Raw genomic sequence first — 26,634 nt, 5'->3', positions numbered from 1 at the left:
GTTGTTTCTCTAAAACAATTGAAGAAAAGTGAGTATTAGACTGTTCAAAAAAATAGCAGTGTTTGTATTCTTCTTTACAAACTCAAACATTCACTATATAAACTGAAAAATGTTTGAAGATTTTGCTTTCCTTTGAATCACTTAATGAATATTTAGTTGTATAAGCACTGTTTCTGAGAACTGCTGTACATCTGTGTTGCATGGAGTCAACCAACTTCTGGCACCTGTGAACAGGTATTCCAGCCCAGGATGATTGGACTACATTCCACAGTTCTTCTCTTTTTCTTGGTTTTGCCTCAGAAACTGCATTTTTGATGTCACCTCACAAGTTTTCTATTGGATTAAGATCCGAGAATTGGGCTGGCCACTCCATAACGGCAATCTTGTTGGTCTGGAGTCGTGTTTGGGGTTGTTGTCTTGTTGGAACACCCATTTCAAGGGCATTTCCTCTTCAGCATAAGGCAGCATGACCTCTTCAAGTATTCTGATGTATTCAAACTGATCCATGATCCCTGGTATGCAATAAATAGGCCCGACACCGTAGTATGAGAAACATCCCCATATCATGATGCTTGCATAACCATGCTTCCCTGTCTTCACAGTGTACTGTGACTTCAATTCAGTGTTTGGGGGTCGTCTGACAAACTGTCTCCGGCCACTAGACCCAAAAAGAACAATCTTACTTTCATCAGTCCACAAAATGTTGTGCCATTTATTATTATTATACAGTATTTATATAGCACTAAAAGGTTTGCTCAGCGCTGTACATTATAGCGGGGACAGAACATGAGACAATACAGTAACAAAACAAAACATGAGGGGTTTGATGGCCCTGCTCTTTTGAGCTTACAATCTAGGAGGGAGGGGATAGTGGTACAGGAGGAAGTGGCTATGGGGGATAGAGTGGTAGGAGGAGTGGAGGAGATCGGCTGTTAGGTCAGGGCGGGGTAGTCTTCCCTGAAGAGATGGGTTTTCAGGGTGTACCTAAAGGTGAGGAGGGTAGGTGACAGTCTGATGGATTGGAGTAGTGAGTTCCAGAGGATGGGGGAAGTCCTGGAGAAGTCCTGCAGTCGGGCGTGGGAGGTGGAGACCAAGGAGCTAGAAAGTAGGTGGTCTTGTGAGGAGCAAAGATTACGGGTAGGGTGGTATTTGGGTATCAGGTCGGTGAGGTTGTTTGGGGCAGCATTATGAATGGCTTTGTATGTCTGTGTTAGTAGTTTGAATTTAATGCGTTGGGCAATCGGGAGCCAGTGGAGGGAATGAAAGAGGGGGGTGCCAGAAGCGGAGTGGTTGGTAAGGTGGATGAGTCTGGCCGCTGAGTTCAGGATAGACTGAAGCGGGGATAGTCTGCGATGAGGTAGGCCGGTGAGAAGGGAGTTGCAGTAGTTCAGACGTGAGATAATAAGGGAGTGAATGAGTTGTTTAGTAGTGTCTGGGGTTAGGAACGAATGTATTTTGGAGATGTTGCGGAGGTGGAGCCTGCATGAGTTTGCCAACGATTGGACATGGGGTTGGAAGGACAGGTTTGAGTCTAGAGTGACACCTAGGACTTTGGCTTGCGGGGTGGGACTGATGGTGGCGTTGTTGGTCGTGATGGAGAGGGTGGAGGGGGGGAGGCATGGGCTGGTGGGAAAATCAGGAGCTCGGTTTTGGAAAGGTTCAATTTGAGGAAATGGAGCGACATCCAGTCTGATATGTCGTTCAGTAGGTGGGTGATAGGGGTGAGGCGAGGGGTGGAGAGGTGATAGTTGAAGCCGTTGGAGTGTACCAGTTTGCCGAGGGAGGAGGTGTAGATGGAGAAGAGAAGGGGCCCGAGGACCGAGCCTTGGGGGACCCCAACAGAGAGGGGGGGAGAGGGGAGGTGGTAGCATTATAGGTAACGCTGAAGGAGCGTTGGGATAGATAGGAGGAGAGCCAGGAGATGATGCTGAGGGAGTGTAGTTTGAGGAGGGGGTGGTTGACTGTGTCGAAGGCTGCGGAAAGGTCGAGGAGTAGGAGGACTGAGTAGTGGCCATTAGCTTTGGCAGTTAGCAGGTCATTAGTGATTTTGAGTAGGGCGGTTTCAGTGGAGTGTAGGGGACGGAAGCCAGACTGTAGTGGATCGAGGAGGTTGTTGTCAGTGAGGTGGACGCTTAGGCGATTGTATTCTAAACACTCAAGGAGCTTGGAAGTAAATGGCAGCAGGGAGCTGGGTCTAAGGTTGTTCAGGTCGGTGGGGTCCAGGGAGGGTTTTTTGAGTATGGGGGTGATGTGCGCGTGCTTTAAGGGGGAAGGGAATGCGCCAGTAGTGAGGGAGAGATTGAAGATGTGGGTGAGGAAGCGTAGGATGGAGGAGGAGGGTGACCGGAGGAGTTGTGTGGAGACAGGGTCAAGGGGGCAAGTGGTGAGGCGGGCTTCTGAGAAGACCTTAGTGACCTCCTTAGTGGTAGCAAGGCTGAAGGAGCGGATTGTTGGGGAGGTTATAGTGTTTGGGACGTTAGGTGTGGTGGGGGGTAGGGCGGTTGCGAGGTCAGAGGAGGGAAGAGTTGGTGGGGTTATGGTGGGAGGGAGGCTAGGTGGGGAGGTAGGTTGAGCATTGGCGATGTCCTTACTGATTGCGTCGATCTTATTTTGGAAGTGATTGGCAATCTCGTGGGCGGTGAGTGAGGGGGTGGGGGGGGGGGGAGACTAGGGAGTTGAAAGTGGAGAAGAGCCGGCGAGGACAGGTGGAGAGGGTTGTTTGGCGGTGTGGAGGGAGGAGGAGTAGGTGAGGAAGGCGGATTTGTAGAGGGAGAACGCTTGAGGGGATCTGGTTTTGCGCCATAATCGCTCCAGCACACGACTGCGTCGTTTAAGATTTTTAGTGTGGTCGTTCTGCCATGGTTGAAGCGGTCGGGGTCTAATGCTACATGTGGTTAGGGGTGCTAAGGAGTCTAAGGCAGCTGACAGCGAGTCGTTATATGCAGTAGTGGCCAGGTCAGGGCATGACAGTGGAAGGATACTGTCGTACAGACGGTCAGCTGCAGAGTGGAGAGGGGCCGGGTTCAGGTTGCGGAGATTATGGCTGGTGATGATTTGACGTTTGGGGTGGAGGCGTTATAGGACGGAGAAATGGAGAACGTAATGAGGTTGTGGTCAGAGAGAGGAAAAGGGGTGTTTGTGAGGTTGTGGAGGGTGCAGAGATGGGAGAAAATGAGGTCCAGGGTATTCCCATTGGTGTGGGTGGAGGACTGTGTGCACTGTGTGAGTGCAAAAGAAGAGGTTAAGTGGAGGAGTTGGGATGTGGCTGGGTTGTTGACATTGATAGGGATATTGAAGTCTCCAAGGATGATGGTGGGTAGCTCAGAGGAGAGGAAGAAGGGCAGCCAGGTGGAAAAGTCGTCAAGGAAGTGGGAAACGGGTCCAGGAGGCCGATAGATTACTGCAATCCTCAGAGGGGTGGGAGAGAAGAGTCGGATGCAGTAGGCCTCGAAGGAGGAGAAGGATAGGGGGGTTTGGGAGGACCTGGAAGGTGGTCAGCGGTGACAACAGCACGCTGACCCCACCACCTCTACGGCCACTCGGTCTGGGTAAATGGGACCAGACGAGACCTTCATAGGAAAGTGCCACAGGGGAGGTGGAGTCAATGGCTTGGATCCAGGTTTCAGTGACCGCTAGGAGGTTGAGGGAGTGGGAGACAAAGAGGTCACGGATGGCGGTGAGCTTGTTGCAAACCGATCGGGCGTTCAGGAGTGCAACCGAGAGTGGAGGGATGGATGTGGGAAGGAGGGGGACAGGTATAAGGTTGAGGGGGTTGCGGCGGTTCGTGGGGGTAGGAGGGTGCCTAGTGGGTAAGTGAGGTGGAGAAGGACCAGGGTTTGGGGAAATATCCCCAGAGGTTAGGAGAAGAAGAAGGGTGAGGAAAGTAACATGGGAGCGGGATGTACACGAGCGCACATGCCTTCCAGGCCTGGTGTTTTGGTCAGCAGGAGAGTGAAGTATCAGCAGGAGGTGATGAGAGCAGTAGTAGGGAGATGAAAGCAGTGAGGGTGAGATGTACAAGTTTTGGGGTGGAGCAGAGGGGTAAAGAAGTGAGATTTTGGGAACACAAGAAAGTAATATGAAAAGGAGGAGTAGAGGGGACATATTAAAAAGGTACTCGGAGTGGCAGTCAGACTTGTAAGAGATGTTTCCCAGGGTGTTTGCTCGCAGTCTGTCCAGCATGCAGTAGAGTTTCTTGCTGTTGTTGTGTCTTCCTGCTGCTTGAGTTCTCCTGCTTTAGTTCAACTGCTGTGTTTAACTGCTTCTTCTTAGCACTCCATCAACGCAGCACTCACGTAATGCAGCACCCCCATCAGAGACTGTGCCCCCCGTCAGTGATCTCCCCCCATGAGCTGATCTAAATTTATAGGGAGATGCTCAAATGAACATTCAACTCCACCCCAAATAGAAGCTGATAAGGATCACATGAATAGTGGGGGATGTTTCTCAGGAAACAGACTACAGTCATAAAACGGGTGCAGCTAGAGGTGAGAACTGGTCAACATATACACAAATATAAATACACTATTTGTTCTGAATTTAGCAGGAGTCAATGCTTTTCCTAGTTAAGAGTGGAGATAGGAGATAGGTGCATTTACCCAGAGAAAAACAGCAGGAGTCCATTTCTCTTTAGGCCAGTCAATGTGCTCTTTGGCAAATTGTAACCTCTTCAGCACATGTCTTTTTTTCAACAGTGGGACTTTGCGGGGGCTTCTTGCAAATAGCTTGGCTTCACATAGGTATCTTCTAATTGTAACAGTACTCACAGGTAACTTTAGACCTTCTTTGATCTTCCTGGAGCTGATTGTTGGCTGAGTCCTTGCCATTTTGGCTATTCTTCTAACCATTCGAATGGTAGTTTTTCGCTTTCTTCCACGTCTTTCAGGTTTTGGTTGCCATTTTAAAGCATTTGCGATCATTTTAGCTGAGCAGCCTATCATTTTCTGCACTTCTTTATATGTTTTCCCCTTTCCGATCAACTTTTTAATCAAGGTACGCTGTTCTTCTGAACAATGTCTGGAACGACCCATTTTCCTCAGAATTTCAGAGAGAAATGCACTGTAACCAGCATGTACAACATTTGCTGCCTTCCTTCCTTAAATAAGGGCAATAATTGCCACCTGTTTTTCATGAATGAATGACCTCACTAATAGAACTCCACACTGCCATTATTTTGAACATGCCCCTTTCAATTAGTGATTCAATGACACAGAATCAGCAGCATGCATGTCATGACTGTTGGGTCTGTTGGATTTCTATGACTCTACTACAACTGCTAGTAAATTATTTGCCATGTAGAAATATAATTTCTACCAAAAGCAGTGATTGATCAGGTTAGTGATGTCTGACTGCTATTATTTTGAACACAACTGTATATGTAAAGCGCTGCGTAAATTGACAGCGCTGCGTAAATTGACAGCGCTATATAAGTACCTGAAATAAATAAAATCCGACACATGCAGCACCTAGAACCAAGTTCAGCCACATTAGGGGACAGTGTATGATGTTATCTTTGTCTAAGTATGGTCACATTCCCTGCACATTCAGAGAGGTTCTCCATTACTAGCACATCCAAAAAATTTTCTATCCTGTCATTAACTGCAAGGTTTTCAGAAAGTACAGATGAATCCCTCTACTACATGAGCTCAAGTAATGCTTTTGTGTGAAATAGAAATATCATTGAAATAGCTGCTCTTTATCTATTTTTTTCTTAGATGATTTGCCAAAGAAAAGACCTTCCCAAATCTACAAGCCCTCCGACCCAGAAACGTTGGCTTATCTTGATTTTAGTGTATCTACAACTGGAATGCTTGCAGGGGTAAAGGTATGTACACCATGGCATAGTGTTACTACTTTGCACAACTTTAGATGTTTTCTTCCTTGACATGATTGGTCATTGTAATCTGTGTTCAAGATAGTTTAGCATAATGCTAAGCAAAGTAAAGGTTGTACTTGCCACTGCCAAAATTATACCCTTTACACTGATGACACCACTTCATAATAAGATTTTGAACGCACTGTTCTTTTAGACAATGTCTGTACCCTGCCTGCTTCTGCTGCTTTACAAGCCTTTTGCACAGTGTAGGTATGGGGCAACAGGATTTCACTGTGTTAGTCAAAACAGCCAAGTGTGTTTGCACCACTGCTCATGGGATCCAATGAATCCTATAATCAATGGGTTGGGGCATGGCCTGAGTGCAGCCATGTGCAGTTGGGTCTCATACAGCCTCTTGAATAGCTCTCAGCAAAATTTGAGATTCAAACTATCCTGACAATGGGAGAGTGTGTACTAACCTGTGATGGAGAGAGAGCAATGCAGGAGGATATGTGATACCAGCCATGTGGAAGGTGCTGAGGAGGCATGCAGAGAAGATCAAGGTTGGTGGTGGAGACTATTTTTTACCTACAGTTTTATGAGTATGCTGATAAGCGGAACTTTTCCATCTTTTTGCCACAGAGAATATTCAGTAAAAGGTTTGGCTGAAGAACCTTCTAATGTTAGGTGCAGGGGCGGACTGACCATTTGGAAACTCGGGCACGGCCCGAGGTCTGGGGTCAGTAGGGGGCCCCATGACATGCCCCTGGTACCTTTTTCATAGGCTTTTTTGAGTTTGGGCAAGGACACGGGCCCCATGATCCCCTATTGCCCGGGGGCCCCATGAGTTGTCAGTCCACCCCTGGTTAGGTGCACTCTTCTTGTGCCCCATTGCCTTTCTAAAAAATAGCTTCCAGCATCCCAAATCACTTGTTTCAATGGCTTTTGTTCAGATTTGTGTGCTTGAAAGCACTAAATTTTAAAAGCAATCTATGGCAATTTTAAAGATGTTAAACCTCCCCCATGGGCTACAGAATGTTTTATCAGGTGCCGGCACATTTCTTAAGTTTATTTCCAGGGCCATCTGAAAGCCCCAAAAGTCGAGGGTAAACTATTATTCTAAAACTGATAGAATTTGGAAGTTTCAGCTTTTGCCCATAATAATTTGCCTGAGCTTTTGGAATTCCCAGGGAATTCTGGTAAAAATTGAGAACTAGCACTTAGAGCTGCCTGATTTAGAACTGAGATGGCTTTTTACCATCTTATTGGATGCCCATTAGATCCAAATAAGCTGCTTGGAAAAACAATGAAAAATGTACAGCATTATAAAACAGGTTCGGTTGAATGTGAGTAATCACTACTGTCTATAATATAAAACGGTATTAAAGCAGAATGTAACTGTATCTGAGCACCACAAAATGACATGCTATTTAATTCATTTTTAATATTCAGAGCAAACTCATCCTTCCATTCATGTCTCTTATCTTGTTGAGAAAACACTTTGAAAAATGTCTCCCTAGCATTTCTAGCCGTGACCATCTTGGGTAGGTGCAAATGATTCATCTAGCATTTACTTCCTCAAATCCATCTGCCTTTAGCTAAGGCAGGAGGGTATGTGTATATGCGAAAGCTCCTCCCCCCTGCTAATAACAGAAAGTCTCATGAAGACACCTGGGATGTACGGCATCATTCTGGCTTATGCGAGAAACCAGGAAGAAACTGAAGAAATGTAAAAAACAGTTTAAAACAAATAAATATAATAAACCTTATCTATTTAAATATAATATACCTGTGTATTTACTAAGACTAGCAGCATAAGGATTAAAAATAGTTATTATTGATTGAGAGAGTTTAGTTCACCTTTAAGTGGTCACTGGTACAACGGGGTGACTGTACAGGGGAAAAAGGTATTCGTGTAACCATAGAAAGTAAACCATAGATATAAAATAATGACTATAAACCTTGACCTCCTGTTTGTGAGCACTACCCAAGCCTGCCTGTGTCTACACAGTGCCAGTTGCTATTGTTCTACCCTAGTAGCACCCCCCAATGTTTCCATTTCCAACTGCATTGAAACCAAGCAAGGCTTTCAGGTTAATTTAGGCTTTCAGGTTCAGGTAAATAACCCTACAGTGCTCTGATGAGGACCGTCGGATCAAGCATGTATGATTACCTTCTATGTCTATACAGTGCTTTCCATGGATCAACCAGCCATCCCTTATGCAATTGGGTCTTTTTTTACTAATTCTTCTTCTTATTGATAACTAAAGTCACTTTTTTCTGTGAAGCTAAGACATGGAGAAACTGTGTGACAGCTCCATCACAGTATCAAAATGCCTGCTTTATACTGCAGCTTTTTCTTGGAAAAGTGATTTGTCTAAATGTTCTGTATTTATTCACCGCAAACTGCATTCAGTACAAATCTGTTACAGATTGCTTTAACAAGCTGTAATTTCCAAGTCAGGCAACCAGTGTAGTAAAAAATGTTCTGCTCTATCATAAAGATTTAATGGCTCCAGAGCTGGGGCCAAGCCTACTATTTCAGTTCATTAGGAGCATACTAAAAATTTAAATGAAGGCCCACTCCAAATGTATCATGATGCTCTTTAGTAACTCTTTTGGTGCCACAGGGCTTTGTGATTTATTACTAGAAATTACTTCGCTCCCCTTTTTGTTGTGAAAAAAGAATACACTTCTCTCAATACAGTTCTATATTAATTGTAACGATTTTTAACAACATTTATATGCAGACCCTTACCTTCTGCTGCCAGTTGGAACTTGTGAACACCATTCATGTTCTCCTTCTTGTGTGCTGAATGGAAGGGTTTTTGTGTTGAAGTCACATGATCAGTCACAGTGTTCAAACATAAATGGTTAACACGGCTTCTTTTTTCATAAAGCAGAATTCCCCAACAAAATTCATAACCTCAGGATCTCATTCTGTGCCCCATATTTGTGTTTTTTCTTGTTATTCAGCACTCTTCTCCCTTCAAAATATAATAATATTGCTTACACATCTGATGTGTTACTGAGGAGAATTAAAAATGCCTACTGAAGTATAGATTATACAGTTTTCTTTCCTTCCTCCATGGGTGGAAGGAAAGGTGATTGCTCCAGTCCCCCATCAACACATTCAGGGTTTAAGGGGGAATCCCTCCTGCAGCACTCTTGTGTTCTGCCGGCAGAACACAATGATCACTGCTAGTGGTTATAGTCACAGACAGTGACCGCATGCAAAAAAATTGACAGACTGGTTGTGCTGAAGTCAGTCTTCAGTTCAATCAACCTGTCCATAGATAGATCGAATCTCTGCCAGTCCCTGCTGAACCAGCCGCGATTTGATCCATCTATGGCCAGCTTTAGTTGTCTCTCCTCCCCTGTATTGTGTTTAGAGAATGAATGAACAGCAGGCCACTAATGAGATCAACCTTCTACTAACACCCCCCCCCCCCCCAACGCCCTCAGTCTGACTACTGCTATGGGTTGAGCAGGCCAGGCAATAAGTAGTTGGTTGCAGGAAAGAAAATTTATCTATTCCCCCATCAGCACAATCAGTGTTGATGAGGGAATCCCTCCTGCAGAGCTTTTGTATTCTGACATTAGGAGGTTTCCCAGCCTTCAGAATACAATAATCACTCCCGAGTGCCACTGGCAGTGATCAAACACAAAAAAAACCCAACATGCTGGTTGTACCAAAGTTGATAGATGGATCGGCTTTGGTACAACCAGCCTTCTCATACATGGGTCAAAACTTGCCCATTCCCTGCTGAACCAGCCAAATTTCAATCCATCTATGGCCAGTTTGAAAGGAAGATGATATAAAGACAGATTCAGACACACATGCTAGTTATATGTATATAAAGCTTTTAATCATACTATATGTACTGTACTGTATATAAAAATATATACAGTATACTGGATTGCAAATGCTCACCCAGTACTACCTTTTTGTGTTCTTTTTTGCTTTTTGGTGAGTATATGTGTAGGTTTTATATTCCAGTTGGAAGACAGTTGAAATTTGTGTTGTTTCTTTTAATGATAGGTGTTTGTGCCTAATAATTACTTACCAAAGTGTTTTATTCTAAGGCTCGGTCATAACAGTAAGTGTTTGCTTTTAGATGTCCCATGCAGCCACTAGTGCCTTCTGTCGATCCATTAAATTGCAGTGTGAACTCTACCCATCCAGAGAGGTGGCTATTTGTCTGGATCCTTACTGTGGATTGGGCTTTGTCCTGTGGTGCCTCTGTAGGTATGTTTTTCGTGTGCAATCTATATCAAATGAATGTGTTCTGTCCAAAATTTCTTGTAACTGCACACATGGTGTACAGTTCAACATGAACCCATAAATTCTGTGCTGTGGATTTTTGTCTGCGTGTAAGTTATTCAAATATTCATCTTATAAGTTTGTATGGGAGAAGTGATGTTGCTGTACTGCATTGTGCTTTCATGATAGATAGCAGAGAGCTACTCTAGTCAGTGAATTAGTACTGCATATACATAAGTAATCTCTTCTGACTGCCTAATTCAACTTTTTATAAGTTTTTATATAAAAAAAATTGGTTGTTAAAGCATACCATTGTTTTGTGTTTTTCACATTTAATTTAGCTTTATGATTACATTTCGGCACCCTACCACCCAGTATTTTTCAACATGAAAATGGCAAACATTGACTGAAGCCAATCAGCTGTGGTCACTGTGTGGAGGCAGACACCATATGTATATATTCATATCTTAATTGTACAGTACAGGACACTGGATGAGCATTCATAGACTACACATTTTACCTTCATGGAAAACTTTTGATGACATTCCTCCTGGGTGTCCCCCTTATAACCCTACCCCACTCCATGAGCCCTCAGTTTATTGCTAGTGTCCTAAGGTGGTAGACCTCTTCAGAGAAATTACTTTTAGCTTAATTTATTATTTTCGCTTTGAAATCTTCAAACAACTCTTCGCTGTCTTCTAATACAACAATAGAAGCAGTGCAACTTTAGTAAAAACCTTGAAAACTGTATCTGAATCCCATACTTTCCTGTTAATGTTGAGCTTGGCTATGATAGGTGTTCAGTCACCACAAAGGAAGAACAAAATGGGGAAAGGCCAAGCTTGATTTTTTTACAGGAAATCTGTTTAAATTTGTTTTCTTTAATGGTACTGTTGTTGCCTTTAAATAATAATTTAGATTTTAGGGTCTGTGTTGACATGCTTTGGGCCTTGTGTTGACGGCATAAGTTTGACATTAGTTTAAGACGCTTCTGAGATCATTCAGAATTCATTGACAGGCGCAGTTGACCTCCTTCTGACCTGCATTTGACCTGCTTCAAGTAGGTTTTGCATTGCCATAGATTTGTATAGGAATGCAAAAACTGTTGGATACCCATTGATATAGACTCTTGGGTTTACCATTCTGCCACTCAACTTTTACCAAAAAGAAACCAGTACTGAAAGAAATATGTTGCCATTGTTTTTTATTCTATTGAAAATGCTAGTCTTGACCAAGTGCATTCAACCTCTTCAGGCCACTGAGCTGGAATAAGTATGCACTGTAGATCAGCTGTTCTGTTTATGTTAGCTGTTTTTTGGCTCTAGGTCAGAAAACATTTGAAGGGTTAGTTCACCTTTAATGACTTTTACCCAAAACATCCCTATACATTACAACATCCTCTGAACATTAATATGCAGTGCTCTGTTTTGTAAAATAATTTTTAAGCTGCTTATTCCATTGCTAGTCCTTCTGTCCTGCAGATGGCATGATGTACCGAGATTGGCTATATGGCTCCCAAAAACTCAGCATCATGCACTCTACTTTGTTCATTACCCATGCATGCAGTCTGCTCTCTTTTACTCTTACATAATGCTGCGTTGCATTGTGAGAAAGAGCGGATTGCACATGCGTGGGTTGGGAACGAAGCTGTGAGTTGCCGCTGCCACACATCCAAAGCTCGGTACGTCCTGCTATCTGCAGGACAGAGGGGAGGGCAATGGAATAAGCAAATTAAAAAGTAAGCATTATATTACAAAATGCTGCTCTGCATATTAATGTACTAAGGATGTTGTAGTGCATAGGGATGTTTTTTTTTGCAAAAGTTATTAAAGACAAATTAACCTTTTAAGCCAGTGACAGCCGGGCAACTAGCATTTTCAGAAGGAAGTCAGTAGTAAACTTGATGTTGTATTGATTGTAAACACCATCTTCGACTTTCAGGTCCTTTTATTATTATTTAGCCCAGTCCAGTATGTCAGCAAATAAGAAACACACCATAGATTAGTGACATAAAATAGTAAATTAGATTTAATAGCTGTGTTTGGTCATAGCAGTTTGCCTAGTCAGCAATGTCCGTGTAATAAAATACTGCAGCCTGACTCAGAGTGCATGCTAATATGTCTCATGTCTTTACAGCGTATATTCAGGACACCAGTCTATTCTGATTCCTCCCTCAGAGCTGGAGATCAATCCTGCCTTGTGGCTTCTTGCTGTGAGTCAGTACAAAGTCAGAGACACATTCTGTTCCTACTCTGTAATGGAACTCTGTACCAAGGGACTTGGCTTGCAGACCGAATCCTTAAAGGTAATGCAAGCATTTCTTCCCCAGTCAAGCTGTTTATCTGTAATGCATACTGCATAATATATTATTCTTCCCATTGGTATCTCTACATATAATGTTATATCTATGTTTCTAAGCAAAATCTTTATGGGTCAAACTGACCAAAACTGGTATTTTATTATATCATTAATGCCATCATGTTGAATCAAGCACCATCTTTTTATCCATCTCATGGCAGGTCAATTCTCAGCTTTGCTTACCTGTAGCAGTTATTTAATTCAATCATTGGAGGTTCCATGTAATTGTAATTGTGTGCTGGATTATCCTTTATTGTAATTTTTTCTAAAGTACCCAAATAACAATATTGTAATTTATTGCTGCTTACCTGCCCTTTTGAGTGTTTAACTTTTTACCTGATGCTTTTGGCTGTAACACACTTCCTGTCCTATTCTGACAACACATGTTGCACTCTACGTGTAAAAAAGTGCAACGCTTAAAAGCGTAAATAATAACTCCAATTGTGTAAATCAACAGACATAAAAAAATCATATAAATGATCAATTCAGGTACAGAAAAGCATAGTGAACAGTCATTGAATGTGAAAAGAGATCTTCAATCACAAGGAATATTCTTGTATATCCAACTGCACTCTTATTCACCCCACTCAATGTGAAATGTCCTTGGGTACAATCATAGATGATCGAAAACATAAACGTGACCAAACACAATCTAGTGCAGTGCGTGTCACCCCACTCAGTGCTCAAGGGAGGCTTACTGGTAACATTTGACCATCATGTTATAGAATGGTCAAACAAAGCATGTAAATGATCAAATGGCAATCACTTCAACTTCCTCCACAGCCTCCAAATAGGTATAAAAAGACATTCCCAAACTCCACATGGATCATCGACATCAAAGTTATAATGGACATGTATGTGAGACAAAAAGGCTTTCCATAGAGGAAAATCCTTTAAACGTTTACTAAAATCAAAGTAGTACACTTACATGTATAGAGATACAAGACAGCGTTGTTAAAATGGCAAAACACCATGTGTGCCCACTTCCAAGATGGCCACGAGCATGCGCGCATGCATGGTGACATCCGTCCTAGCTCCACCCAACACGTTTAGTTGGAAATGGCGTTATCAAGGGTCTAGGATGCACGTCCATCACCACGCTCCTATAGGAGGATCACAGAGAGAGCTGGCTGTAATTGGTAAAGCACGGGGATTGACAAGGATGCCAAAGCAGAGCCGATTGGTCAAGCCCCGCAATCAATATTGCCATAGCAAAGCCACAAGCACCCCAGAGCACAAAAGAAGCAACCAGACAGCAAATAAAAAATATTCCACAAAGGTCTCAGAAAAACCTAAATTTTTACAAAGACCCAGGCGATTAACCAAATCGTCATGATAAGATTAAAAAATAAACGGCCAAAACGCCGCAGCCATATAAGATTAAGCTATTAAAGCAGGGGTGTCAAACTGGCAGCCCTCCAGCTGTTGCAAAACTACAAGTCCCATCATGCCTCTGCCTTTGGGAGTCATGCTTGTAACTTTCAGTCTTGCAATGCCTCATGGGACTTTGGGACGTCCCTCATGGGACGTTTGGCAACAGCTGGAGGACCTCCAGTTTGACAACCGTGTATTAAAGGTAATGATATGCCCTCATAGGTGAACCAGATAATTACACCTCTTGGAAAGTTTCACTAATGAAATAAGTTGATCATATCATTATGGTATCACGAGAATAAACGATTAAAGGCAATAATATGCCTCTCAGAGGTGAACCAAATAATTACACCTCCTGGAAAAATTCAATAAAATGAAATAAGTTAATTGTATTATTATAAAGCAAATTAAATGAAAAATAATCATTAAAAAATAGTTTTTTGTTTTTTTGTAATCAAAGACCACCCGGCTGTCTGTAATCAAAGACCACCCGGCTGTCTCAGTACATGCAAAAACAGAAACTAAATATTAAGAATAACAGTGTTAAATATTATTAATAAAACAATATCCCAATCAACATTCAAACTGTATGGAACATAGGTCTTAAGGTCATAAATCCACTTGAACTAAAGATCGGATATCTCTCTCTTGGTGTTACCTCCTCTTCAATGGGGAATAAACTTATGAATAGTGAGGAAAGCAGTTCCTTCAGGATTCTTATTGTGGGAAAGCGCATAGTGACGTGAAACACTATGCCATTTAAAACCCTTCCTAATGTTTGTAATATGCTCATTAAGACGAATGTGTAATTCCCTAGTAGTACGTCCAATGTATTGTTTACCACAAGGACAGATAAGCAAATATACTACATTTTTAGTATGACAGCTAATAAAGGAGTGAATATCATAAGTCCTCAAAGTTTGAGTAGAGTGAAAATTAGATATTAATTATCCCCACGTTTATTGGGCTTACAAATATTACACTTCCTACAAGGAAAGAAACCTTTATAGTCATGAAATATGTTGGACGTATAGGGGGATCATAAATATTAGGAGCCACCCTATTTCTAAGTGATGGAACCCCCCTAAAAATGACTGATGTTTTTTCTGGTAAGATAGGACCCAGTAAACAATAATTTTTTAATACTGGCCAGTGCTTCTTGATAATTTATTTAACCTTTTAATGTTGCTCAGAAAAAGAAGTATTAAGTGAAAGACCAAAAGAACTGAAATTAGCAGGCACCTTCGGCCTTTCAACCAGTAGAAAGTTCCTATCAATCGCATTCACCTTCGATATAACCCTATCCAGATTAACCTCATTATAGCCCTTTATAATTCTGGATTTAAGGAATTTGGCCTGCTCCAAAAGGTTTTGAGTGCGGGTGCAATTACACCTCAAACGCAAAAATCTACTCTTTGGCACAAAGGCCAACCAAGAGGGATGATGACAACTCCCCTTTGGTATGAGGCTATTCCTATCAGTAGGTTTAAAAAAGTGGAGGTGTTGATAGTTTCATTCTGTATACGAATTTAAAGATCCAGGAACGTCAACTGATTGGTACTAGCCTCATAAGACAAGGATATACCCATATCAATAGCATTAAGAAGATCTATGTAAGAGCTTAAAGAGTCCAAATCACCCTCCCAAATCAAAATTACATCTTCAATGTAACACTTCCATAATATGAGTTTCGGTTGCATTCTGTCTTTGGAGGAGCGTTTTTGTTATCTTAGAACAGTAAGGGTGTTGGGACTACATAACATAGGTAGTGACATTCTTTAGGCACAACAAGAAGATCAACAGTTATTTTTTGCTCTTGATTAGGTTCAATATTATGTCTACCGAACCAATATTGGGCAGATAAGAGAAGTTAATAGTTAGGGTTTACCTACACATTTTGTGCCATTTATTTCTAGATTAAACTCGAAAGTGGCCTCACAAATTCAGCATTGCTTACACACTTCAGAGTAGGATAATATTAATTTGGTTAAAGTGACTCTAAATATAAAAAACATATTAGATCCAAACAAGCACTTAAATGATCTTCTGCACTTGAAAGTGGTTCTCAGATGATGCCGGCTGCTATCTCTTTACTCCCATCCTGGCTTGCATGGACATGCCACGCTTTGCTGCCGTCTCAAGATTGGGGTAGTCTAAATGAACTGGAACCATATAAAAAAAAAACGGGACGCACCAGCCTAGTGCATTATCCTTATATCTTTTATTAATAAAATTTGGTAATAGGTAATATACTCACAAACCAACGTAAGTAAAAGCTTCTCAGAACAAATCCAGCTTCAGACCCATGGTACATCACATCACACAGAGGAGCAATATAGGTCTGGCAGGCTAACGCATTTCAAGGGGCTTGCCCTCTTCCTCAGAATCAAGAGACCTGTACCTTAGAGCAACACCTAAATACCCAAATAGTATGACAGATGTAAGGCAAAAGCACCTCCCACTTGACCTTTGGATGGAGACAGACCTATTAGTTCATATGGGGAATCATAGCTATATCATGATATATACATATACAATTGTGTAATGATTCCAATACATGATATCTTTAACGGAACTCATCATCCTACAATACATTTGGTCAAGTACATATGTCCAGGATGGCAAAGTCTATATGCATGTAATATTCACACACAGAATCAAGGAGTTTGGTTTGCTCATGATGCGCTTTGGGGCAATTTAACAAGAGCACTTTCACCACAGTAACCCATAGAACTGTTTAATAATATTAGATTACATGGCACAGATTGCATCTCCCCCCCCCCCTCCATTTGACGAGAACCTTCACCAATTTCCCCTGTAAAATGGGGTGCTAATTTATAAAACTGGCACTCCGGAATGTGGCCATTCCCAATGACCTAGGGCTGAGCTGGATTTGTAGGATAGTTTATATTGCAAGTGAGCAGGATGGTTCATGTAGTACTAGGTCACAATCCAGAACCCACCCTCTGAGGTATTGCTGAAATTGGTGTAACTGGGATCCTGTGGTGGGACTTTTTAAACCGTATTAATAGTACTTTTATAAAAGGTTCTATTTAGCATTAACGAAAGTGCTTAATTAAAACATATTTATAGTTGCAACATTAATGAAGAGTGGAGACCCTCTAGTACACAATTTTGTCTCCAGCACAGAGGGAGTTGAGATATGAAAATACCAACTAGATATGAAAACTTTGGAAACAAATTCTGGCCTGTCCCTCCAGTACCTAACTATTGGTTTCTGCACCCACCCATCATGTTTAAGTACCAGTGGTGAAGCAAGGAAAGGGGTGGGCCAGTACTCAACTCTATTTGGCACAAGGCCCTAAAGCTCCAGAAGACATTGAAAGGTACATTCATGCATCCAAGGGAGTATGTTTTTCTTTTAACATACAGCTTTTATAAAAGAGTGTACTCTTAACCATATGTTATGACACTAGTGGCACTTCTGAGCCAAACATTACAGTGTGTTGGGGCTCAAAACTATTTAGATAACAGCAATTATTGAACTGAGGAAATAGGATATTTTTCAGCCATGCTAAATATGGTTTATAGGTTCTTGGATATGACCAATATGTGCTTCAAGCCAGCAAAACCTTTAATAGGTCCTACGTGCAAGTAAAATGGATGTTAATTTTCCTATTTGGGCCAGATGGTTTTGTGTGGCCTGAATTAAAAGGAAATATTTTGTAAAGGAAATTCAAACCACCTAGCCTGCCTTATGGAAATGTGACCATAACACATTAATAACAATGTTTCCTTAATAATACTTACCATAGTTATAAAAGAAATCAAGCTCCATAAACCTAGGTATGTCCACATCGCATTCTGGCCAAAGCATGTTATTGGCAGACAAAATGCTTGGATTAAACACCAATCTGTTCTTGGGTTAATAAAACATGTCATGTTTATGAAGTGCTTTCCCCCCTTTGTTTGTGGTTGTACTGTAAATCATATCATTCACACATTTTATGATATGTAAGCAAACCTGGATACAATCGACAAAATTATTACATTTCCTCTTAACAGTCTTGTATAAATCCTCCATAATTACATAAACTCTCATTCACCTTTCTAAACCCATGGGATTTTTACTATTGATGTTTAAAATCTGCAAAACCAATTTTGTAATTGACAGTGATTTGTATCTTACAGCCCAGAAAAGTGGCTGTGTTTAAGATTAGTCACGATTTTCCTTTTGTTCAGTTAGACTGTTGTAGTGTTGTATTAGTTTTGCTTTAAATATGTTTGTTCAGCATTGATAACCTTTGCCATTTGCCTTGTAGGCTAGGGGATTGGACCTGTCTAGAGTACGGACCTGTGTGGTCGTGGCTGAGGAGCGTCCTCGAATTTCTCTAACCCAGTCTTTTTCAAAGTTATTTAAAGACCTGGGTCTCCATCCAAGGGCCGTTAGCACATCATTTGGCTGCAGGGTTAACCTAGCCATATGTTTACAGGTACAGTATAATGCCCGTTCTTCTTTTCTCATCCTAAAGATATATTCTGTTTAAAGTATAGTTAACATTCTGCAGTTTTTTTTGTCAAGTTCTTCGTATGCATCTACAGAACCAAAAAACTTTATTCATGTCTAGTTAAGTTTTTGAAGGAATTTTATAGCCAGATGGCTCTTGTAGATCTCACAAGCATCAAATCGTATTAGATTTTTGTGTAAAGGGAATGAATCTAGAGTGGATTTTGTACATATCTTTTTCTTTTTGTTTTTAAATATTCATGACAGGAATAAAAATAATGAAAGAATTCTTTATTTAATCAATACTGCAAGCTATCATATTTTCTATTTTAAAGATATGCTCTCTACAGAGCTCAGTAGCTCACATTAAACTGTACACACACAGAAACCATTGGTTGCTAGGAGTTTTTTTTAGCCAGGCTTCTGAGGGAACCCAAATGGCCCACAGGTAAGAACAATACAATGATCATATTACAAAGTTGCATAGATGTTTAACTGTGGCTCTTTGACCGCATAGGCTATTTTTTGGAATAGGTGAACTTAGTCTATAATTTCAGCTAATACTTTTTTAAGAAGTTAGAGCAACATATTTTTTTCTTTGGAAAAATAAAGGTTGAAACTTTATTGAAAAAATTATTGTTATAGTCACCTCTCAAGGGAGCCCCTCCTAATATATAATTTGCATGTGTATTTGTTGTCCCCCAAGTGCATAACGTTACATGTCTCAGTATTGGACCTTCTCTGCCATGTAGCTGCCCAACCCTCTATCTTATCAAACTGCCACCTTTGCTGGACTACTTTAAAAGAAATAAAAAAAAACAGATCTACTGGCAGGACCAACAGCTAGTGAAGTGATTGTGGTGGGCAGATTGGAAAAAACAAAAACAGCTGGTTAATGCAATGGACAGACTGCATGTTACAGTATAAGATGTCTTGTATTTTTGATTTAGCTTTAGTTAAATTTCTATCCTTTTGCTTCTGCCTTTATAGAACTTCAAATTCTACCCACACAAATAATGAGATTCAATACAATAACAGCAAGGATGACTTTTTTGTACATTGGTTTCTTCCTCCTTTGAGGTACCCCATGACTCTTTCAAGGTGTACATAATTACTAGAAAAACATTCAAAGTATTGAAATATGAAATAAGGTAGAACAGAGCTAAGCACTCAGAAGGATCACGGTAAACCTGCACATCTAATATGTTCACAAACGGGTATAACATATTGGCTCACATTTGTGCAAACCTTAGATTACATTAACTTTGGGTTGCCTGTATTGCATAATGGGTAGAATTGTTTTTGGTTTATTAAAAGTAACACAGGAGAATCTCTGTGTTGAACTATATGTTTGAAGATCATATAGGAATATTATAAGACGGTAGCTTACAAACAATAGTTCATGGTATTGTTGATCGTTAAAAAGATTAATTTGACTGGGGTTAGAGCTTTTTTGAGCCTTTGCACAATTTAAGGGAACAATGACACCTTTTTATTATGTACACATTTTGAGTTTAAAATGTAATATTTACCTGAAATAATTTTTGTGCTGCAATTTCTGCTTTTCTAAATGTGTTTGCACCTCCATATTTTAATTATTTTATTTCATGTGCAGAGTTACATAGGTTATAGGGTTGAAAAAAAAGATTCAGGTCCATCCAATTCAACCTATGTGAGTGATTTTTATTCTCTAACAATTCTCATAGACCTGTGTATTCTACTTCATGAGAAAAACATCTATAGGTTTTCAATGCTGCTGACACTCTTAGCTAGTACCACTTCCTTCTCTAGCAGTAAATAGCCCTTTCTTTAAGATTAAACCCTAAGTCTTTTTCTAACCTCAAACCATAGCCATGTCCTCTTCAGGGACCTTAGAGTAAACCATCACCTTTCCTGAGTATTGGTGACCAAAACTGAACTGCATATTCAAGATGAGGCTGAATCAGTGTCTTGAAAAGTGGGAGAATTATTGATTTATCTCTGGAATATATGTACCTTTTTAATGCATGACAGTATTTGGTTAGCTTTGTAAGCTGTGGCTTGGCATTGCATGCATTTACTACTTCTATGATCTACAAGCACCCGCAGATATTTTTCCATCACTGATTCTCTCAAGTGAGCCCCTCCTAATATATCATTTATATGTGTATTTTTTATCACCCAAGTGCATAACGTTACATTTCTCAGTATTAAACCTTCTCTGCCATGCATGTAGCTGCCCAACCCTCTATTTTTTCCAGGTCTTCCTGTAATGATACTATATCCTGTGTCAAAGTTATTTCCTTGCATAATTTTGTATCGTCAGCAAACATTGAAACCGAGCTCTTGATTCCAACCTCTATAAATACTAGTTGTTACTTGCATATCCAGGAACTCAATTAGCGTACCCAATTTAAGGAGAGTGGACCCATGGAAGCAGGCTAGGTTCACAGGTGCATTTTGCTTTTTTTTTTTTCACACCCATTTTTTATGTGGTTTTTTTTTGTGCATTTTTTATGCATTTTTTGTTTTGTGCAACTTTAGCTGATTGTCAAGGAGCGGGTGTCCGCAAACAACCAATGAGTCATCAGCTGTCACCTGAAATTTTTTTTTAAAAAAGTGTGGGATCCCCCTCAAAATCCAGACCAGACCCTTTTCTGAGCATGCAGGCCCAGCAGGTCAGGAGAGGGGGTGGACACGCAAACGGCTCCCCCCCTCCTCCTGAACCATACCAGGTCACATGCCTTCAATGTGTGGGGGGAGCTAACCCCCCCAAGCACCTTGTCCCAATGTTGATGATGACAAGGGCCTCCTCCGTACAACCCTGGGCTGTGGTTGTGGGGTTCTGCGGGGGGGATGACTTATCAGAATCTGAAATCCCCTTTAATAATGGGTCCACCAGATCCACCCCCCCCCCACCCCCCCCCCCACACACACACACACACACACACACACACACACACACACACACACACACACACACACACACACACACACGTAAATGAGTAGTACCCCTACTCATTAACCAAAAGAGTGTCAAAAGTGAATAAAAGCTCAACTCAATGTTTTTGATAAGTCCTTTATTAAAAAATTTTTAAAAAAATTGTCTCCCGAAGTAGATCCAACGTCAATCACAATGCTGTTTAGCTACAGGCTGGGAGCAGGGAAGTAACCAAGCTATATTGCTTACCAGCAGTAGAGAATCATCAGGTTGCCGACATAGCTGTGTCATTTGGTAGGATTATGTGCATCTGAGAAGTAAATGGACAGGAATCTAAATCATATGTCAAGTAAAACATTTTTGATATATGTGTTTTATCTTTGTAAATTAACTATTTGCCTGGAGTTCAACTTTAATTCAAGCACATTATGTATACTAGGTATTGTAAGAATATTGTGAAATATAATTATTGGAAAGATTTAGGATGCTTACACTTACCAGCCACTTTATTAAGTGCACCTGTTAATTTTCTTGGTAACACAAATTACTAATCAGCCAATTACATGGCAGCAATTCAATGCATTTAGGCATCTAGACGCAGTGAAGATGACTTGCTGAAATTCAAACCGAGCATCATAATGGGGAAGATAGGGGATTAAAGTGACTTTGAACGTGACATGGTTGTTGGTGCCAGACAGGCTGGTCTGAGTATTTCAAAAACTGCTGATTTACTGGGATTTTTACACACAAACATCATTAGGGTTTACAGACACTGGTCCAAAAATGAGAAAATATCCAGTGAACGGCAGTTGTGTGGACGAAAATGTCTTGTTGATGTCAGAAGAGAATGGGCAGACTGGTTCAGCTGTGACATTCAAATGGTAGGGTTAGAATCTGGTGTAAAAAACTTGAAAGCATGGATCCATCCTGCCTTGTATCAACAGTTCAGGCTGGTGGTGGTGTACTAGTGCAGGGGATATTTTCTTGACCCTAGCAAGGTGTACCTAATAAAGTGGCGGGTGAGTGTATATCCACAAGAAATTGACCATATCACATTTGTTTGGGTAAATATTGCATGGTAAGTATATAACATATCGAAGATAACCTAGGGAGTGTCTAACTGGACTGAACTGGGACCCCTGTGAAGGCTGTGACTGAACTGAACCCTTTGGAAAATGGCAAACTATCCTGCTTAGCTCTCATGTGTTTGAGAAATAATACAAGCTGGAGCTACGAATCCTAGGCAACTCATACAAGCCTACTCAATGCTTTCATATCAAGCTCAAAGTGAGTGTTTTGGGCTTGAGAAACCAGGTCTTTCAGTGGTTACAACAGTTACTGATATGTAACTACTTTAAGCGTTACAGTTCTGTCCAGTTGATATGCCATGTTGTCATCAGTAAATCCTGTACTGTATGCTACAGGTCTGGTGGCAGTAACCTCATTCACTTTCCAAGAAAATAGGACATAAATCGTTTTGGCCACTATGGGAAAGCACTCCATTTTTGTGAAGAACACTTGTTTTCCTGTCTTTTTAAACAAGCTGCTAAATATAATTTCATATGAATTTGAAAGCCTGTTGTTATCGTTTGAAGGCCTACTTTCAGGTCTTGAAGTGGCCTGTTTTTTAGGGGTATTCACCCTTGCTGCTATGTGGTCTCCAGTAGAGGTTCTGACCACTCAAAATGCCATATGATGTAACTGGGCCTTCTAAACCGTAACAACAATGGATTTACAACAAAGGAAAATTATTGAAAAGCCATAGAACTTGAGTTCCCATGTCTATGGGCTTCCTTACAGTCTATGGGATACAAATGAGTACCAACAATTTAGGAAGGCGCATGGAATTGAACATTTTTGATTTCTTATAATGCTGAGATGAGTCAACATCATGGTTCATGAGTCAACTTGGTGTATACTGAACAGTGTATCTGCTTGTTGGATGTCTTCCAAGGGCCTGATCTTTTTATAGAGAACAATTAGTATCCCTCATGTATTGCCAGCTTTAGTTTGTCCATATTATATATGCCAGCTACATGTTGCTTCACTGTCTGTTTTTTAGAGGTGTTTTTAAATGTAAAAAGCTGCTTAGGCACCAAATGTTCATAACTGTCTCTACTAAACTTGTAGACATTATTTCATCTTTTGGTTGTTTAAATCTTTTACAGATTAATTCTTTTTTTTGTTTTTTTTTGTTACTTTAACTGTTCTAGTTTTATTTCTTCATTTAATACAGTTTCTATATTTGACATTTGTTTTTGTTTTGTTTTTCTTTACTCCCTGCTTCTGGCGTTTTCCTTACGTCACCCGTTTCCTTTTGACTTGTGTATGTTTCCTCCTTCTCATTTTCTCCACCTGTTCCTTACTGTACCTTCACTCATCCTTTTGCAATCCCTGCTGCTGTAGCCACACAGGCTGGGGAAACTGGCTGAGCAGGTAGGGGATTTTCATGTTCCCTAAACACCCGCCTATAAGCTTCCTAGTGAAGGGGAGACTAGACATTGAGTCAGCACACGTTGTGGCAAAGCACTATTGCCTAAATCAGTTATGCAGTTAAGGATAAAGCCATGCAAACCACCCAGTGGTAATGTTGATGGACTGAACATATCTACTGATTCTTATTTCTTGGAAATGCTGGTAGTGACATCTTTCTGCTACAGGCCCTTGCTCTGCCTCTTCCCCAAAGCTTCATTCTATGGTAATTATACTGTACACAATGTATGGAACATTCCTCGGGGATAGCAGAGAGATCAAACTACAGGAGTACACAGGAAGAAGGCAGTGGATGATTTAATTTTATTAAATATTATTGGCCATTAGTAATTTATGGAATACTCATTTTGTGCAGATTAAGCAGTCTACATTTCTGAAGATTTATTGCTGCCTTCATGCCAAAATACCTTGTTTTGTATCTCTATGGCTTTATTGTGTCTTCCTCCATGTCTGGTCTCCTCTCACTATGCTGCAGTATATGTAGCTGTGGTATTACTGGCTATAACTTACATAGTCAAAGATACAGTAGAGGTTCCCCTACATGTAAATCAGTCCATTCTCATAATATTAATGCATATTAATTGGTATAAATTTGTGTTTTTTACCTATATATAAATCTAGATTAGGACCTTAGTTATATCTGCTTAAAAAGGGGAATGTTTCTAACAATATTAATGTGCTCATTGGTTATACATTTTTAAACAAACTATAGTACAGCATAGTCTATGTATGTTAGGAAATGGATTTTGTTGCTCTCATAAATTTTCATAGATTGAAAAGCAATAAGCCCTTTAGTACTCATAAGCCTATATTTAGTAATGGCTCAAAGAGCAGAGTATTAAGGATTGACCAATCAACATTTTCATCAATTTATTGATGTTAATCCAGTATAAGTTACAATGAATAGCTATAAATTACTGCATACCATTGGTCTTTGCTGCATGATTACATTGAAGCTGAACTCCAGGTAAATATGTATTTCTAAAAAAAAAAAAATGAATGTACACTTTAATACAACTAGTTTAAGTACCTGAATTTGTATTGATATGAGCCTCCATTAAACCCTTGCAGTACAGCACTCAAACTGAAACGAGTAATCGCCAGCATCTGCCAGTCAGGTTTTGTTACAGTTTATGCTACCTGAAAGCAGTGAGCTGAGGAATTACTTCAGTGGGTTGCTGTTGCTCCTTCTTTGTCCAGTTAGCAAGCCAGACTGTATTACTACTGTATAGGATATCTATTTTATTGCAAATAAGTCAGCCTTAAAGCGGAATTAAACCCTTCTATCCCTTACAGCCAAGGAAGCTACCATCTTCAGTTACCATGGTGTGACGTAACATTCAGTTATTCATGGTATGCCTAAAATGTAAATGTATTGGAAATCTGTTACATAGTTAGTCTGGCTGAAAAAAAGACAAAAGTCCATCCATCCATCAAAAAAAAAAAAAAAAGTGTTAATTGAATGGGTTCAGTTCTGCTTTAAAGAATAATTTGGTAGCGTTCTGTAGATTTTTCATGCTTTGGTATACCCTAGGTTGCTATGAACCTTGGCTGCTCCCAAGACACAATTAACTGTCAATCCCATTACAATTTTCTATAGAAGAACTGTGAAATCAAAACTCTGTCTTCAGGTCTCTCAGTTTCTAGTTGACTAGTCTAACATATCTACTAAATAACATGGACAAACTATTGGAAAAAAAACAGACCATCATCTAATTTTACTGGTTTGATCTTTCATTGTAGACTGGGTTAGGGCCTATGCTGATGGTCTTCGGGCTTGTTTCTGGCATCATTTTTACATCTGTTTTGAGGTGCTTCTGAGATTATTCAGAATTTATTTGACCTGCAGTTTGCCTTCTGACCTGCTTCTAGTGGGTTTTGCAATTCCATAGATATATGTGTGTATGTATATGTATATGTATATATATATATATATATATATATATTGCCAAAACAGCCCCCACCCATAAAGGCATGGACCCCATTAGACCTCGGAAGATATGCTGTGGTATCTGGCACCAAGCTGTCAGTAACAGATCCTTTAAGTCCTGTAAGTTGCGCGGTGAGGCCTTCATGGATTGGACTAGTTTTACAATCATATCCCACAGATGCATGATTGGATCGAGGGCCAACTCAACATCTCAAACTGGTTGTTGTGTTCCTCAACCATCCTTGAACCATTTTTGCAGTGTGGCAGGTACATTAACCTGCTAAAATAGGCCACTGCCATCAGGGAATACAGTTTCCATTCCATGAGGAGGTGTACTTATTTATTTATTTCAGGTACTTATATAGCGCTGTCAATTTACGCAGCGCTTTTCATATATATTATACATTCACATCAGTCCCTAACCCTCAAGGGGTGTACAATCTAAGGTCCCTAGCTTACATTCAAACATACACATATTAGGGCCAATTTAGACAGGATCCAATTCACCTACCAGCATGTCTTTGGAGTGTAGGAGGAAACCGGTGTGTCCAGAGGAAACCCACGCAGGCACAGGGAGAATATGTAAACTCCAGGCAGGAGGTTCCATGGCTGGAATTTGAACCAACGACCCTAGTACTGCCAGGTGGAAGTTCTAACCATTTAGCCACTGTGCTGCCCACTTGGTCAGTAACAATGTTTACGTAGGTGGTACATGTCAAGTAACAGCCACATGAATGGTAGGACCAAAAGTTTCACGGCAGAATATCGGCCAAAGCATCACACTGCTTCCACCAGCTTGCCTTCTTCCCATACTGCATCCTGATACTATCTTTAAACCATGTAAGTGAGGCACATGCACCCCACCATCCACATGATGTAAAAGAAAACATGATTCATCAAACCAGGCCCACTTCTTCCATTACTCTGTGGTCCAGTACTGATCTTCACATCCACTTTGACTAGTCTGTGGCTACTCAGCCCCATACACCACAAACTGTGATGCCCATTATTT

General features: G+C 40.6%; 1 protein-coding gene across 6 annotated transcripts in view; it reads left to right on the top strand.

Moving 5' to 3' along the window:
- DIP2C (DIP2 acetate--CoA ligase C (putative)) overlaps window positions 1-26,634 on the top strand; it is a 627,226-nt gene that overhangs the window by 559,805 nt on the left and 40,787 nt on the right. For 5 of the 6 annotated variants that reach the window (XM_089668740.1, XM_089668739.1, XM_089668738.1 and 2 more), the window contains 4 exons: window positions 5,715-5,824; window positions 9,934-10,064; window positions 12,216-12,384; window positions 18,095-18,265. In XM_089668740.1, the coding sequence (XP_089524866.1) occupies window positions 5,715-5,824; window positions 9,934-10,064; window positions 12,216-12,384; window positions 18,095-18,265 (581 nt within the window). Of the gene's footprint in view, window positions 1-5,714; window positions 5,825-9,933; window positions 10,065-12,215; window positions 12,385-18,094; window positions 18,266-23,605; window positions 23,636-26,634 lie in introns of all 6 variants that reach the window. The other variant, XM_089668744.1, reaches the window with a different exon arrangement.

This window comes from Staurois parvus, unplaced genomic scaffold (assembly GCF_062004578.1).
Source record: "Staurois parvus isolate SC_StPar_1 unplaced genomic scaffold, SC_StPar_1.0 ptg000061l, whole genome shotgun sequence".
NCBI classification, from domain to species: Eukaryota; Metazoa; Chordata; class Amphibia; order Anura; family Ranidae; genus Staurois; species Staurois parvus.
This window is presented reverse-complemented; position numbering and strand designations above follow the sequence as displayed.